The sequence below is a fragment of the Sceloporus undulatus genome, chromosome 1 (genome assembly GCF_019175285.1).
Source record: "Sceloporus undulatus isolate JIND9_A2432 ecotype Alabama chromosome 1, SceUnd_v1.1, whole genome shotgun sequence".
Taxonomy (NCBI): domain Eukaryota; kingdom Metazoa; phylum Chordata; class Lepidosauria; order Squamata; family Phrynosomatidae; genus Sceloporus; species Sceloporus undulatus.
The window spans coordinates 183,565,837-183,582,542 of record NC_056522.1 but is presented as its reverse complement, the minus strand read 5'-3'; the positions used below and the strand labels follow the sequence as shown (position 1 = coordinate 183,582,542).

Genomic DNA, 16,706 nt, shown 5'->3' with positions numbered 1-16,706 from the left:
TAAGCTACCTTATCCAGTCTGACTAAGCTACCTTATCCAGTCTGACTAAGCTACCTTATCCAGTCTGACTGAGCAATTTAAGGTGAAAGGTCTCTTATCTTTGTCATCACTAATGCATCTTACATACTTAACCAGGAAGTTCAACATCCACTGTTTGATGCCATACATAAGAAGGTGTTTATGTTGTTGTTGTTCAAGTTAAACACATTGCAAAGAGAACAAAGTGGTCCAGGAGTGAGTGTATGTGTGATTAATATTTTGCACAACATAGAAATATTTCTCATTGAGAAAGCCTAGCAAGGTTGCTAGGATTGTACTGGCAAGGTTCAGAACCATAATCTCTGGAGACTCAGGTTTTCAGCACCCCTTTGAACACTTTGTCTGCGCACAGGCATTGCAGCTCCCACAAGTATCAGATAACAAAAGGAAAGAAGGGATGAATTTGCAAAGGGAAGGGGTGTGGAAGAGGGAGAGAAATGCATAAAGGAGGTTTTAAAGGGAAAAAAGGAACTCATTCCTCCCCCCTCGCCATGCAAATCTCAAACATACTTGTAAGAGGAAAGAAATGAAGGAACTAGTGGTTACTACATGCTTATGAGACCAATAAGCTGTGCAATTAAGGGATCCTAAATTTCACTAATCATTGCAAAGCATAAGCCAAATGGATTCAGGCTGGAAGGATGCCAGCTACTCTAGCAGAACCACCTTCTCTTTAACCTTGAGTTGAAAAGGGTATTAAATAAATAAATATATGATCATGGACAAATCTCACCTTCTTCATATATACAACCTGCTCCTAATATATTTCAGCACTACAATTCTCCAAAAAAGAAACTGATCTGCTTCATAGTGTTTTATTTAAGAGAGACAGTTGCATGCAGTGGATGGACTGGACGCTGAGCAAGTTGAGATCTAAGCCCAACTGAGCCATGAACTGTAATAGCTGACCTTGAGCCAACCTATCTGTCTAATCAACCTCACAGGGTTGTTATGAAAATATAAAGGAAAGGAGGAGAGGCATGTATCCCCACTTCAGGAATCGCATGTTATAAATGTAACTGGTAAATCAGTAATAAAAATGAGAGAGCAGTGGAAAGACCTCACACACCTCCTCCACAGAATAGTTCAAGGAATACTATACCAAGCCTATTGTTGAATGCTACAAGTCGCTACACCTTCTAACCCACATGTAGAATGCCAAGTCATCCCAACCCAGACTTGCACAGGGAATATAACCAGCAAGCCAGCATACTTCAGTCTTTTTCTCTACCCCCACCCCCACCCTCAATTCATTGAGACTAGCTGCCTGGAGTGATCTTGCCAAAACAAAAAGACAAAGGCACAGACGGCCATTCATTGTGAAAGCCCTAAAGTCCTGCAAACCTTAAATGAATGTTTTTGTGGCTGAAAAGTTCAAAATCTTTACAAGATCATGAGGAACAGAAATTTGGGTAAACATATACAGACACACACAGCACAATTCTGATCTCAGTCATCTCACAAGTCTGCATATTAACAGCCTGCCAAATATTGCAGTGACCAGTGGTAAGTGGTTAGGTCAACGTAGCTCTGTGGGAGGAATGAAATCACATTCAAGACTCCGAATGTAGGCAATGAAAAAGAAAGGTGTGACTCAAAAGATTTAAATTTGCCTTACGCCTAATGACACTGTTAGCACTGGCTATCAATCCATTTCCAAGGGTGGCAGAAGGGATTGAAGCATTACCAGAAACAAACAGCTTTCCTGAAAGAAAAGTAAACAACTGCAAGGTGTAGGCATAAGGCTGCTTGGAAAAAGAAAAAGAGAAAGAAGTCAAAAGCAAATTCATTTCTCACGACTTCGCTCAGCATGCAGCCTCTGAATAAGAAAAAGTGTCGAGGTTTTTTTTTAAATAGACACAGTGTTGGACTGCTGCCTAAATATGTTTCATATTGAAAGCAGACAAGGATTCCATTTCGCTCACTGATAACTGTGGGAAAATGCTTTGAAAAGTAAGCAACGTTGGGCAAGCAGAGACTTGCACCCCACCTTGCAATGAGTGGCCAAACCTTTATTATTATTATTACAGCATACATATTTCCTTACCGCCATCTCGCAGGCCTTCTCTGTGGGTCTCAGATACACATGTATATTTTAAACAACAACAACAACAACAAAACACTCTCTGTTCATATCATCCCCACTTGAGAACGCACACACACTGAAAACACACGATGCCAGAGCCAAAAGATAAATATACATTCCTGCTTAACTTGTAAGCAGTTCTACCTGTCAAGGCACCCTTCCGCCTTGGATTAATTGCAGCAACACTCAAGTCTATGTCAATCCAGAAAGCCACAACATGTTGGAGCAAGCTGGAAGCCTACCGCACAAAAACAAAGAGTCAATTATGGTCACTCATGTTACCTCCAGTTAAGAGGATGTTTTCACTGTAGGCTTGCATAATCGTCTCAGCAGCAGAAGAAGATGATAATTCTGTTTTAACACACAGCAACAATCCTGGATCCTTAGGAGCATTGTTTACTAGCACACCCCACCCCAGGGGAAAAGGAAAACGGGAAGAAGAAGAAAAAAAACACAACAGTCTTTACTCCAAGTGCTACTGTAACTACACACCTGTGTGACCACGTTCCAACACTGTAGAGATCTGCCCTCGCATGTTTGGTTTATTTGTTTAAACAAATAAACATCTGAGAGCTCAAGCAAAGCCACTTTCTCCAGAATGGTTATTTCAACTAATCCCGTTTTTGTCTTGCAGTGAGAGTGTCTCTCATCAGCAATCTCAAAACTGGTTTGACAATCTTTAATTGCAGCCCAAATTTAAGAGAACTGTGTCAACTTAACTGGCCCAGGGAAAGTTCTCTCTGAGCAATCCTTTCCACTTGTAAAAAAGGGACACTCAACCTCCAGTGCAGTCAAAGCCTTTGTGTTGTCTGTTCTATCCCAAGTTATTAGGAACTGGGAAATCTCTTCCTACACCCAAGCTCTTACTTTTCTGCTTTAAAAGCCCTACACCACCAAGATGTTAGAGGGTTAAGAGGTGTGCATCAATCCCCACTCTATACAGATCAACAATTAAGATAGCCAAGGAATGCATGCATACAGCACAGAGGCTTAATTTTTCCCATGCCATGTCTGACCTTTGCACATCTTTGAATAAATACACCAGTCAGACACAAGAATTCCACATCTTGAATCTTAGTCCATCAAACCAAGGTACTAGGCAACAAGTCAGCAATAAGCTATGGGGGTTGCAAGATAGACGGAGAGAAAGTCACCCCCAATTTACTGTTGCAACTCTAACCTTGACCAGAAGGCTAGGGCTCCATACAAGCTTGTCATTTAGGTATGGGAATGGAGGGACTACTCTGAGCCAAAAATACATGTGCCACACATCAAAAATTAGGGCAGACAATGATATAAGGTTAACACATGCTGCCACCCTGATTGGCTAGGTCTTACTGTGGCCATTAACTTGTTGTCTGGGAAGCACCAGCTCAGGCTGCAGATAGAGACATGTGTGGTTTCAATGGCTAACTATATCACTCACAAAGAGTATTAGCTGGGAGAACACAAGATATGATTTTTATGTCTGACATCTTGCTTCTGGTGTAGAAGACTGTTCCATGACAAGAGACCACAAGTACAGCCTGAACTGGTTGAGCCCAAGCACAAGGAGAACTAGACCTGCAATTGGCACCATGTTAACTGGTAAAGATGGCTGACAAAATCAACAAAACCATTGTCCACTACTTTTTTTAGCAAGTATTTCCTGGATCAAGAAGCATCTGCTTCCCAATAAACTGTCCTGCCCCTGAGAATAAGATGTGATGGATAAAGCATCATACTATTCTTGCAGCACCATTTAATTCCCATTCACTCCCCACCACATACACCAGAAACACAAACCAACGATCTCAAAGCTATCCAACTGCAGCCCCTCACCCAAAATGTCTCTTGGGCACCCAAGAGGCCCACCACTGCTCTTTCCAGCAGGGTCATGTGATGGAGGTAAAATGCCACCTGCTTTCATTGGCTTAAAAGGGGTCCTTTCTAAGGTAAATTAAAGTCATCATGCAGTGCTGCCACAGTCAGGATATGATGTTCCCAAAGTTGGGGGCAACAATGCAAAAACTACCCCAGTAGCAGCAGAGTCAAGGCTAAAGAAGTAGAAACAGAGTGAAAAGCCAGTGAGTTCCTTACTCCTAGCAGACGACTGCAGTGGCAACACATGTTTTTAAATTGGTGCAATCCTTCAACCCCTGTAAAAATTCTATATGAGTTTTCCGAAACACGGATTATCAACCCCCCACCCCCATTTCCAGCAACTACTACACATTCTCAAGCATGGAGGAACTTTTAAGTGTGGGGGTGATCAGATGGTGTAGTGACAAGGGTGGTTAAGTTATAGCTCTGCAAATGTTGGACTACAATTCCCATGGTTCCTCAACAATGGTTAAGCTGGTGAGGGCTGAACAAAGTGGTAGTCTAGCAACATCAGGAAAGCCATAAACTGCCCACCCTGGCCTAAGATTTGAAACATCTGCATGGATATAGATAAGATACAGTTTCTAAAAGTGTTTGAGAAAACTGTCCACATGTCCAAAATAGACATCTCCAAAAAGCTGTCATTGGCCACCTCACTGAAGCCAAGTCAAACCAAATTGTGCTGTGACCCATTTTAGGCAGGGAAAAACACATGAGCTAACTCAGAAATAATTCAAGGGCATGAGAACTGTTATTGACATTCACTGAAAACAGTCCTAATGCACTCCCCTCCCCAATATCTGAAACTAAACTTTTCTTTCAAGTCAAGTCATCGTATGGAAACACATTCCCGCTTTCTATAACTAGTGCATACCTTTGTGGCCCTGACTGCATTTCATGAGCCTGGGAAAAGCAAGGACTTGAATCCGAGTCTGGCTGACTGTGGTTCTTGTTCCCACGCACCTCACCCTTGTTTTGTATCCCCCCTCCAACAGCCATAATGGCTTACTGTAACTCAGATTCTTATCTGAAGGTCCCGGGTTCAAGTCTGGCCCATGTTGAGTGATACAATGTGAAGATGTGGCAGAGCTTGATTTTCTAGCTCTTTGAAAGATTGTCTCACCCACAAACCAGGCTTGCCAATGCCTGGATCCAAGTTTTTACAAAGTACTTATTCTTAAAGGCAACATCTCAGTAGAATATTGGCAAATCTTTCCCACCATTCAGGCTTATTAAAATAGTACAAGAGAAGACCCTTTCCTATGTAAGAGCTTTCCATCCCAATTTTGTGCCTTGTGTGTATGCAAGTGACACAGGTATACTTATGACAACCCTATGAATTTCACAAGGTTTTCTTAAGCAAAGAATACTCAAAGATAGTTTGCCATTGCCTTTTTCTGAAGTGCAGACTACACTGTATCACTAGATATTCCTTGACATTCTCCCATCCAAGTACTAACCAGATCTGATTCTGCTTAGCTTCCAAACTCAGACAAGAATCTTCCCTGTTTTTTAATAGATGTATAGTCTAGAACAGAACTTTGGAAAAGTTGCCTGTTTGGACCATGGCTCCCAGAATGCCTCAGCTAGCATAGGCAGTGGAACGGTAGTCCAAAAAAGAAACTTTTTCGAACTGTGAAGGAGTCTGGATTTGTTGGGAATCCAACAGTTGGGTAGCTGGAAATGGGTAAGAGAGTAACAACATAACTGGGGTAAGAAAACAAGAGAGATCTACTGTTTGCTGTGGTGGTGGACAGAGACAAGCTATATTGCCTTGATGAAATAGGTACAGTAGAAAAGAGTTCAGTAGAAGACTACATTAGAAAAGACGACAAGAAGTCTCAAACCCCATATCCTTGGAGAAGGAAATATGGTCATTATTTGCCAATATGCTCCTGCTGCATTCAAAACTACTATACTTTCTCAGACTTCACAGAGAAAAGTATGGCAACTACTTCTTCCTCCTTTAACTCATTAACCACAACAAATATGTGGGACATGTTCATATTTCCAATGGCATTTTATGGACAAAGAGTGGACTGGCTTTCTCCACATCCACCCTGCTTTGGTGGATGAAAGGTATAGATTGGGCAACTGCCATGGGACAAGATTTTCCCTCAAAGGCCTCCTCTGGGGAGGACGCCCTGTATGCACACACTGCTATCTCACAGGGAGGAGAGAAACAGCAGTGCTAGGTGCAAAAATCAGTTAATTGACAAGTACAGCAGAGAGTGCCAATGTTGACTTTGCACATGTTTCTGGCAAGACAAAAGAAGCCAGGGGTGAACCACAACCAGTCAAACCCAGCCCTCAAGAGCTACACAACAGTACTGAGAGAGGTTCAAGCAGAGCTCCTTCTCACCCTCCCTGTCTTAACTGGCAGTGCCATTACTTGCTTGAGGCAGAAGAGCAAGTCAGTGAAGCAGAACTTGTTAGGCCAGTGCCCCATGTCAACTCCTTCAACATCACTAAAGAAGATCAGCATCACTAAAGAAAAAGGTACCACATACCTTTTGCCCTCCTCCTCCAAAATCGACAAGGCTGTGAAAAGTCCCTGTGGAAATCTGGGTGCAGGGCAGCATGAGCATTGGTTTAACAGCTTCTCAGCCAACAACATCCTTATGAATTCAAGAGTTTTGTTGGATCAGACCAAAGGCCTGTCCAGTCCAGTATACTATTCCCACAGTGACCATCAAAGCAGAACAGCGTGGGTTAAGAGTGGCTCTCCCTTAGTATTGCCTGGAGTAGCCCCAGCCATATTTGAAAACAAAGAATGTGGTAACAATCTTGGTTAAGACATGATGCGGCTGGCAATCCTCCAGACTCCTCAGTTCTCGAAGACAAGAACAGAAACAAACACATTTACAAACACGTACACTATTGAACATTCTGTGCTTTTTGTTGTTGCTGCTGTGAGTTCACATTAGAGGCTTTGAGCATAGAGAACCTGGGGTTGTGTATGGAAACAATGACACCAATACCTCGACTGGTCACTACAGGAAGCAAAGAGATTAGTTATGGGAAAAACAAAAATCTTACAGGATTTGTGCCACATTGTTGTTCCTTCAAATCAGAGTTAAGTGAATGTGCCTTGCCCTTCAGTGCATTAAGGAGCAAAGATCCTGTTCACTGTTAAAATGAGTGCACAATGAAATCAAAGAGCACAACTTCCCTCTCTTCCCTTGCAGGGCAGCTCAGGAAAAAGAGAGCCTGAGAGAGGACATCACTTACTCCTTCTGAGTATGTGTGTATGCTTCCCTCTAATAAACCAAGCTGATCACTGTTCTGGCAAGCCTGATGGAATAATGACTATCCTGTGAATACATGATGTGCTGAAGTTGCCATTGTGTGGAGCAAGTCCATGGTTTGTCTGGGAGCCAAACTATGCTGAGTCTACTGCTGCTTCCTGTTGCTTGCCCCATATGAGCATTATTTTTGGATAGGCCCCATTATGTCCTGTAATCCTCCCTGCCGTCAGTATGGCCACACTATTGTTATTGGTTAATATTAGCCATCAGTGCCTCCGTCTGGGTGGCCGGACTAGAATTATTCTAATGACCAAACTGGAAAACTTTAAACAAAAGGAAGTTTGGCACTTTTTTAAAAAGAAGGAACTGTGGCACCTCATTTCATTAGACTTTTGCCTCTCTAAATAGGTCTCAGCTGCAGCAGGCTCAGTAACCTTTACAAACCAAAAAGCCTTATCTGGTTACAAGTTTGTCTTTTCCCATCCCCCTTATGACCAAAAGGAAATACAGAAAGCTGGCCAGGATGTCAGTGGTCAATTTAAAACCCTCAGCACCAAGAAGATTACACTATTCTCAGCATTTAGCCTCTCTAACTGTTTAAAGCATTGCTTTGATAATTAAATGCACCAGTTAAAGCAGGGTGACAAGGTTAATGGACAGAATACCTAGTAGCCAGCCAAGCAAAAAGTCAGGTTTGCACCCAGTAAGACTTTTTTTAAAAAAGGTTTCCCCATACCCATTCAGTGTTAAGAAAAATCAGAAAACATTAGTAAGGGACTCATGGTACAATTTATTGGAACCCCTTTAACCATTTCAGGGCATACTGGGCCATTATGAGCATAATATTATATACAGCACCTCTTAAACTAGGCATATATCCACTTCCATCCTTCCAAATACATTGGAAAACTGCTGAGTCCACCAATTCAACTGTCAAGAAGTTTTCAACTCACAGTAAAGCCCTTAACATCTGAAGCACTATTTTACTTTCCAATATCAGCATGGTGAAATATTATATGGGCTATGGAACAAAGCAGTACCTCTCAAACCACAAGTTTTCTTTATTTCTGCAGAGGTTGTTCATTGACTTAACCCCCGATAAAAGTTGAGAGTGGTTTAGTCCCACCCAAGAGAAATGCTCACCTGAATTTTATTCCCTAATTGTGTATAGATGAAATCTCAGCCTTTACTTATTCTCTAATTATGAACTATCAAAGATAACCAACAGGACTAGAAGAAGAAGAAAAAAACCACTACTACTACTATTCAGGTTTTGGCCCCAAACACAATCCTATGTAGAATACATTCTAAGAAAGTCTACAAGTGAGTAATTCCCATTAAACACAGTAGCACTTCTTTCCAATGAAGCCTTGACAGAACTTGGCAGTTAGCTCCTTTGATTTCACTGAACCACAACCGGGGAAGAGAGGGGGAAAAAACAACAGCACCAGCTCCATTTCAAGCTAGTATCACAGTCAGATGACAAAAGTATATGCACTTTGGATTACTAGCCTCACCCAATGAACTGCAACCCAACACTGGGAAACTTGGTTACTTTTCAAATACTTAATGCAAACAATTATCTACTCCAGTGTGGTTTCTCTCTCATTAAAAATACCATTAGTATTTTCACATTGCACAACCTTTCCCACAATGTCCTTGGTTCTTTTCCCAAAGGCGGGTTTTCACGACACCATTAATTCTATGCTTGGTGCCACAAATTTTACTCTCAGAAGTTAATTTGAGTGACCAATCTTGCAAAGTCCGAATGGGAGAGCATTCACAGGCTGAAGGATAATCTGATAGCACCCACCCACCCACCCCCTGCCTTCCTGGGGTCGGGGTCAGAGACCCTTCGATAGACAAAAGGGTTTTCTTTTTTGGAAAGGCTGCTTCCAAATGAAAGCCTAGCATAACTCAGCAAGATTTTGGTTTTCCTCCAAAGCAGATCCTAGAACAAAATAAGTCTTAGCAACAAATCCCTTGGGAGAATCTTATGGAAAAGGAACATAACTAGTTAAGCAGTGGGCTGTTCTTAGGCTCTCTTACCCCAAGGGTGTACAAACACAGGAAATTTGAAACTTGTATTTTTATAATTTGCAGCAGAGCAATTGAGGCATTTTATCACTTCATTAGGCATCCAACAGGCTGATGCATTTAGCCCCTAAATTAGGGAGCCTTGCAATCTGCTATTGTAAACTCTTCAAGAAAAGAAAAGCCACCTCAAGGCTGAGTAACGCACTGGAAAAGCTGCCAACTTTGCTCACTGGGGGGAAAAACACCTCAAGATGCAAGCATCTCCTGCTCAGCATCATTTCATAAAGCAGTCTGAGTTCAGTGAAATAAGGCAGCTCACCCATTTCAAAGTGTCAAAGCAGATCATGGATTAATCCACGTGTATTGTGTGGCAGACAGTTTCAAGTAATAGGACACTGCTGTGCGAGTGGTAACAAATAAAATGAGGGATTCCTTCAGGTTGGGAACAAGAGTTTTTGAAGGATTTTATGATGACATAGGCTACATCCATATTGCAGAAATAAACTGGTTTGACACCACTTTAACTGCCATGGCTCCATGCTATGGAATCCTAGGAACTGTAGGCTCCAGTGGTGTCAAAACTGGATTATTTCTGCAGCGCAGATGCTGCAACAGAGAACACCTGTCAGTTAAAGTGTTGGTCACGCTTACTAAGTACACAACTGGATTTCCACTTGTACCATTTTAGTCTTTGTTGCTGCAGGTGCAGTCTTTTGGATGGCTCCTTTACTTCACTCAACCTCATCTGATGCCCTGTTTCTTAGCAACCTATTCAAACTTCCAAACTTTTAAAAGGAAATTTATGGCCCTCCATCTTTCAGCCATTACTCACAAGGGTTACATCAAAACCCAGACCAGGCAGTGGGAAGTTTTAATAACAAAAGTCCAAAGCCAAACCAAGTTCCCACTCCTATTTCTAAAACCAACAAAAGCTAACCATTTTTTATAGGTGGAGAAAGTGTAGGTTCTCCAGTTCTATTCTGTATTGGGATTTTTCTTTGTGGGTGAGGGTAAAGAGAAGGAGACAAAGAAGTGTATTTATCCAAGATGACTGAATTAAAACTATCTGAGGCTATATGGAAAAAAGCTTTTGGGGAAACAGATGCAAGGCATTTCTTAAAATGGGTTCATTCTAAATTATAGAAAGCCTCCTCCAAGATTACAGAAAGTGAAGTCATGGTAATTCTAACTTCAGTATGAATTGCTCCAACAGAAGAATGGAACAGATCTTTATTCTCTGCTAGCTTCCAGAAACTTTTAAAGGACATCTCGTTTGCAAAGTGGAGACTACCCATAAAAAATGAAGGAACACAAGAATTTGTCTGGATGTCTCAGCAGCACCAAACCTTCTGAGCAACGACAGCTCAATTCAAAGTTCACAACTGTATGAATTGTGTAGACAAATTCTCTTTCTAGCTAGACAGCCACACAGATGACTGGGACAATACCAAATACAAGTTGGCCCAAGTTCCTTGACAGCAGCCCTTGTTCAACAGAAAGAAGGTAGCAACAGAAGCAAGAGCTACATTACAAACACAGGTGTGGTCAGCCAAGAGATTTTCCCCAGTGGCTGGGGAGAAAAAAAACCTTGGAGCACTATAAAGCCCTGCAGAAAGTGTCTCAGGTCTGTCTCTGAAATGCTTGCCTTTATTTGAAGCAGATATTTTGTTGAAGGTGTGTTGTGCCAACTTAAAATCACCCATAGTATTTTGTTGTTGTTTTGTTCTCCCAGTCACCCATCACAGTGGTGTTAAATGATGTAGCTGAAAGTTTTAGGAGTGAATAAACAGGCAGCTGGCTTAGAAACACACCTGGTGAAGCTACCTGGCCTGTCTAGGAGTTCAACACGGGACTGACTCATGTCTTACTCACAAGACACACACACTTTCCACAAGGCTTTTTGTACATCCCACTGTGTCCATCAGAGAGACAGAAGAGCCTCATGTTTCCTTTGTTCATCTCAAGGAAGAAGGGCATTGTGTGCCACAGCACCTGCCTGGTGGATCTCCCTCCACATTAACCTCAGGCAAGCAACTACAGTGGTTTGAATGTTGAACTAAGACTCAGGGAGATCAGGGTTCAAATCTCTGCTCAGCCATGGAAATGCACTGGGTAACCTTGGGCAAGTCTACTCTGTCACCCCAAGAGGAAAGAAATTGCAAACTTCCTCTGAATAAATTGTGCCAAGAAAAACCTATGAAAGGGTCAACACACGCCAGATATGACTTGAAGGCACACAAGGACAACAAACCACATACAGTGCTGATTTGTGTATGCTAGTTTAAGGTCTATTTGCTTTGCTTTGCTTTTTTAACTAGAATGATACATTGTCTTTTGGATTATGTTTGACAAAATGTACATTGCTTTATTATGGTACAAGGTATACTAATAAAAAAAAACCTGGCAAACTGATGATAATGTCCCCCCCCGGGGGGACAAGAAGGAGGGAGAAAAGAAGAAAATTAAATATTGAATTAATATTTTGAAGGGACAGCTGCAACTCAGTTTTACAATGATGCAATCCTAAGCAAGCCCTACTGGATTTAAGTGAGGTGTGCACTCAAGTTCAGGCACCAGTTCTGTCCCCACTTATCTAAGGCCTGTTACAGACTGCCAAAATAAAGCTGCTTCGGGTCTTTGGAGGTATGCTGTTTAAATGATGCATGCATCCTAAGAATCTGAAAGCTGCACCAAAGCTGCACTCCAGTGCTTAGGAATGGAGTGTGACTTTGGCTCAACCTCCAGACTCTTAGGACTCATGCATCATTTAAATAGCATATCTCCAAAGAGACCCGAAGCAGCTTTATTTTGGCAGTCTGTAACAGGCCTATGAATAAGTTACAATTAACTCAGTGGGATTTACTTTCATGTATACCTACAGAGAGCCAGCATGGTGTAGTGGTTTGAGTGTTGCATGGGAAACTAGGATTTGAATCCTGGTTTGGCCATGGAATCCTACTGGGTGATCTTGGGTAAGTCACACTCTCTCGGCCTCAGAGAATGGCAACCCCCTCTGAAGAAATATGCAAGAAAACCCTATGATAGGTTTGCCTTTGGTGTGAAACAACTTGAAGGTACACAAAAGACCTACAGAGGATTGTACTGCAAAGTGTGCAAACATAGGAGTGCAGTGATTTCAAGGGAACCTTTCAAAGCCTGCTTGTCATCACAGAAACACAAATCAGTTTGGACTATGTAAGAATAATCAGATTCCTGATAGACAAGAAAGATTTATGTGCCAAGACGTTGCCCCTCAAAGAGGTGGGGAAAACAGGGGGAGAGACTGAATCCTTTAACAGAGATATGACAGATGCTGGCAGTACTTCAAATACTACTCATTTTCCCCAAAAAACATTTTTAAATATGCCTTTGATAGTGTATTTGATAACACTTTTATCTCTTTTCATGCAGCCCTGAATCACAAGGCTTCCAGAGAATACAGAGAATACTTTTGTGGAATCCACAATTGAACTCTGCAATGCTGTCTCCTGAAATGCATGCACTTGGTTTCACCCTTTTAAAAAAAGAGAAAAAAGGGGCAGCCAACCCCCCCCCCCAAAAAAAAACCATAGAAGAGACAAGGAGCTGACATTCGCTACACAGGCAGATAGGAGGCAGTAGGAGAGCACATGGCTTAGCATTGGTGCTTCTGCTTTGAACGAGAAAGAGAGCACACAAGAAAAGCGAGGTGGGACTTAGAAGTCCCTCCCATCAAATCCTTTCCGCTTCAGTAACATGAGCCAATAAGAAAATGATGTCTTGTGTTTGGGTACAACAGTTGCATCTCCTCCCGAAGGCAACAAAGTGGGTAAGGAATACCGCTTTACCCTCAAAAAGAGAGAGCCATAAACACAGAATGTCCCATCTCTCAAGTTAGTTTGAAATAATCAGAAAATGCCCATCCTCACCACTAGGATCTGCAACTGCTCCACATCCTTCACAGGGATATCAGATAGCTTCCATATGCCTGGCTGGGATTCTGAAGGATGCTGTCCGTCTCCACAGCTGAAGAGACAACCCAACCCTGATATATTGTGGAACAACCCTCATGCCACTTTTGTTTCTACAGAAAAATGGCCCCAAATCCAAAAAATAAAGACAGGAACGTACAAATGCGAGAATGCATGAACCACTGCGAGGATGCATGAACTACTGGAAGACCCCCTCACACACAGTCCATGCTTCTCCAGAGCCTAATCTAAAGATCAACTATAGTAAGGATCAAGCCTTCCACAGTGCATGCCTATTTTCAGGCGTCCAGGGGTGCTACCTTAGCCAAGGCCTGAGAAATACAACCGTTCGTTCCAATTCTCTTGCAACCCTTAATGCTCATGTGGACAGTGGGTGGAACGGGAAAGCAACAAAGTGGAGAGCCAAGCCTCCTTTTCCGTCTTTATCTAGTTCCCAGGGACACTGCAGTGCCTCTAAAATGTGCAAACAAGATTCTCAGAGACCCTGGCATCGAGCGGCTCCTCGTGAGCGCTGGAAAGCACATGGAAATCCCATCAAGCATTACCAAGACAGCTCCTTTAGCATTCTTCCCTTTTCTGGCAAGCATATTTTCACCCAGAGACCTCAAAGACACCCTTCCTCCTGGTCTTTCTTTCTTTCTTTCTTTCTTGCTTTGCTTTTTGCTCAGGGAATGAGAACTACTTAGGAAGAAAAATGAATAAAAATCAGAATACCCTGTGATCTTTTCATTTTAAAAGGGACTTGCAACCTGTTTCCACAGCAGACACACATGGAAATGGGCCCATCCCACTTCAGCTCCCTTGCTGCCATTCTTAAGCTAGAGATCAGCAGCCACCAGTCTCTAGCTGGCCAAAGTTTGTGCACTCCCCAGTCTTGCCAAATCCATGCTCTCTGGGGCTGGACAGAGAGAAGTCAAACACTGGACAGCCAGCTTATGCCATGGGAAAGGCGCACACATGGGAAAGGCACACATACACAGGGAGAGCAAGATGCCTCAGCATAGAGTCACTCACCGGCCAGGCAAAGCTGAAAGGGAGAACAATTCGGTTCCTTTCATTATTCCGACTGTATTTCAAGTTGAAAATATTCCCACCGACGACTGGGGTAGATCCGGATCCAAAGCTGCAAGGGCCCCCAGAGGTAACCCGGGACTGATACTCCTTCAGGCAAACTTTGAAGTAAGTGTCACACTCATCTCGGGTGCATTTGCGATCAGCTGGGTTCCTGGTCCCATCGCAGCAATTCCCATTTTGCAATTCGCCATTGACATTTTGCATGGACAGGATCTCAAACTCGAACTGGCCCGACGCTAGAGTCACCTGTTGGTTGGTTGGTTTTTAAAAAGCACCCCCCCAAAAGAAAAAAAATTGAGAAAGAAAGAGAAAAAGAGAGGAACAAAATGTTAGTACATGGTTTGTACAGAAGAAGAAGAAGAAGAAAAAAAAGAGGTACATGAGAACTGAAGACACACAAAATGTGATGGAAGATATTCCACGATTCCCAAAAGGTAAAAGGGGAAGAGAGAAAAAACCAGTTGCCCCCCCAAGAGGTAAAATTCAAAGACATAGCCATATTGAAGTCTGTAGAATCAGTCTGTAGAGAGCTCCTGTAGCACCTCTGAGACAATATAAGTGAAAGAAACAAGTTGGCAGCAAGAGCTTGCCTAGGTTTCAGTCTCCTTCCTCAGATGCATAGGTTTTACAAGGGACTGGTATGCAGAGAGCTCTTGGAGTCCCTTTGGAAACTAACTGAAAGAAAGCAGTTGGCAGCAGGAGCTTCCCTGGCCTTCAGTTTCCTTCCCCAGATGCATATCATCATCATCCTCCAAAGGTAATAATAGTCTGTAGAAACAGTATGCAGAGAGCTCTTGTAGCCCCTTTGGAGACTGAGTGAAAGAAAGAAGTTGCCAGCAGGAGCTTCCCTGTGCTTCAGTCTCCTTCCTCAGATGCATATTATTACTATTATTATGACTATTATTCAAAGGTAATAACAGTCTGTAGAATCTGTATGTGGCGAGATCTTGGGGCCCCTAGGCTCCAGTCTCCTTCCTCAAATGTATATTATTATTATTATTATTACTACTACTACTCCTCAAAGGCAATAACAGTCTGTAGAATCAGTCCGTGGAGAGATCTTGGAGCCCCTTTGCGCTGGGGCTTGAGCCTTGAACTCTGGAGAGCAGGGTTCGAATCCTGCCTCTGGCTGCGCAGGCATCCCCACCTTGGGCAAAGGAGTCACACTCTCTCAGCCTCAAGGGAGAAGCAATCTTGCCTAGAAAAACCCCTAGCCACAAAGGAAGGAAAGAAAGAGAGAGGAAGGAAGGAAGGAAGGAGAGGGGCCTTACCTGGAGTGTCCAAGCGAGGAGGAGGAGGAGGCTGAGGCTGGCGAGGGGCGTCGGGGGCGCCTGGGCGAGCTGCATCCCTGCCTTGCCTTGCCTCCAAGGGCTGCTTCTCCTTGCCTTGGGGCTTTGCAAGCGCTGCTCTTCCCTGCAGAGCAGCCCAGCCTCCTTTTATTCGCCCTCTCTTCTCTTCTCTCCCTCCCCCTTTCTTTCCCTTTCCTTTCTCCCTTTTCTTTTGATTCTTCTGCTGCTGTTGCTGTTGGAGGAGGAGGAGGAGGTCTCCCTGGGCTGGGTGTCCCGCCTTCCTGGCCCTCCTGGGCACAAGGACCTGGCCCCTGCCCCAGCCCCCTTCCCACATAGACCCCCCTGAGGAAGAAAGGGGAGAAACAATGGGGCACAAAAGACAGACAGAGAGAGAGAGAAAAGAAGACTGAGGGGGAAGGAAGGCCAAGAGGGAGGGAAGGGAAGGGGAGAAAAGAAAAGAAAAGGAGGGAAAGAAAGGAAGGAAGAGAAAAAAAAAAGAGGCCAGAGAAGGAGGGAGACCCAGTCCCACTCCTGTGTGAGTCCCACTGAAGAAGTGACTGCCTCTCAGCTGGCTCGCCCATGGCCAAGGGGAGGGGGAGGGAGGGAAAGGGAGGGAGGGGCCTGCCCTCTTCGTTAATATTCATGAAGGAGGAGGGAGGGAGGCCCCGCCCCCTGGTCCCCAGAGGATTGGGAAAGAAGGGAGGGAGAGTAGGAAGAGAAGAGGGAGGGGGGCAGAAGGGGGGCCAACCCTGAGGCCCCCTCCTTCCAGCTCAAAGCTAGAGCCAGGGCTGTAGGGAGCTCTTGGGGCACCTTGGGAGACTCACTGAGAGAAAGAAAGAAGGGGGCAGCAGGAGCTTGCCTAGGCCCCAGGCAGTTTGAGATAGAGCTTTAGACTAATAATAATAATAATAATAATAATAAGAGAGAGAGAGAGTGAGAGAGAGCTTTAGACTAATAATAATAATAATAATAATAATAAGAGAGAGAGAATGAGAGAGAGCTCTTGGAGCACCTTGGAGCCTCACTGAAAGAAAGAAGGGGGCAGCAGAAGCTTTCCTAGACTATAATAATAATAATAATAATAATAGAGAGAGAGAGA

General features: G+C 43.4%; 1 protein-coding gene across 2 annotated transcripts in view; it reads right to left on the bottom strand.

Moving 5' to 3' along the window:
* The window catches only part of JAG1 (jagged canonical Notch ligand 1), a 55,384-nt gene extending 39,238 nt beyond the window's left edge, over window positions 1–16,146 (bottom strand). Inside the window, exons 1-2 of one of the 2 annotated variants that reach the window (XM_042441635.1) lie at window positions 15,590–16,146; window positions 14,259–14,564 (exon numbers count right to left, since the gene is read on the bottom strand). In XM_042441635.1, coding sequence (XP_042297569.1) covers window positions 14,259–14,564; window positions 15,590–15,664 — 381 coding nt within the window. In that variant the 5' untranslated portion in view covers window positions 15,665–16,146. Of the gene's footprint in view, window positions 1–2,407; window positions 2,429–14,258; window positions 14,565–15,589 lie in introns of those variants that run through there. The other variant, XM_042441645.1, reaches the window with a different exon arrangement.
* Window positions 16,147–16,706: the final 560 nt, after the last annotated feature.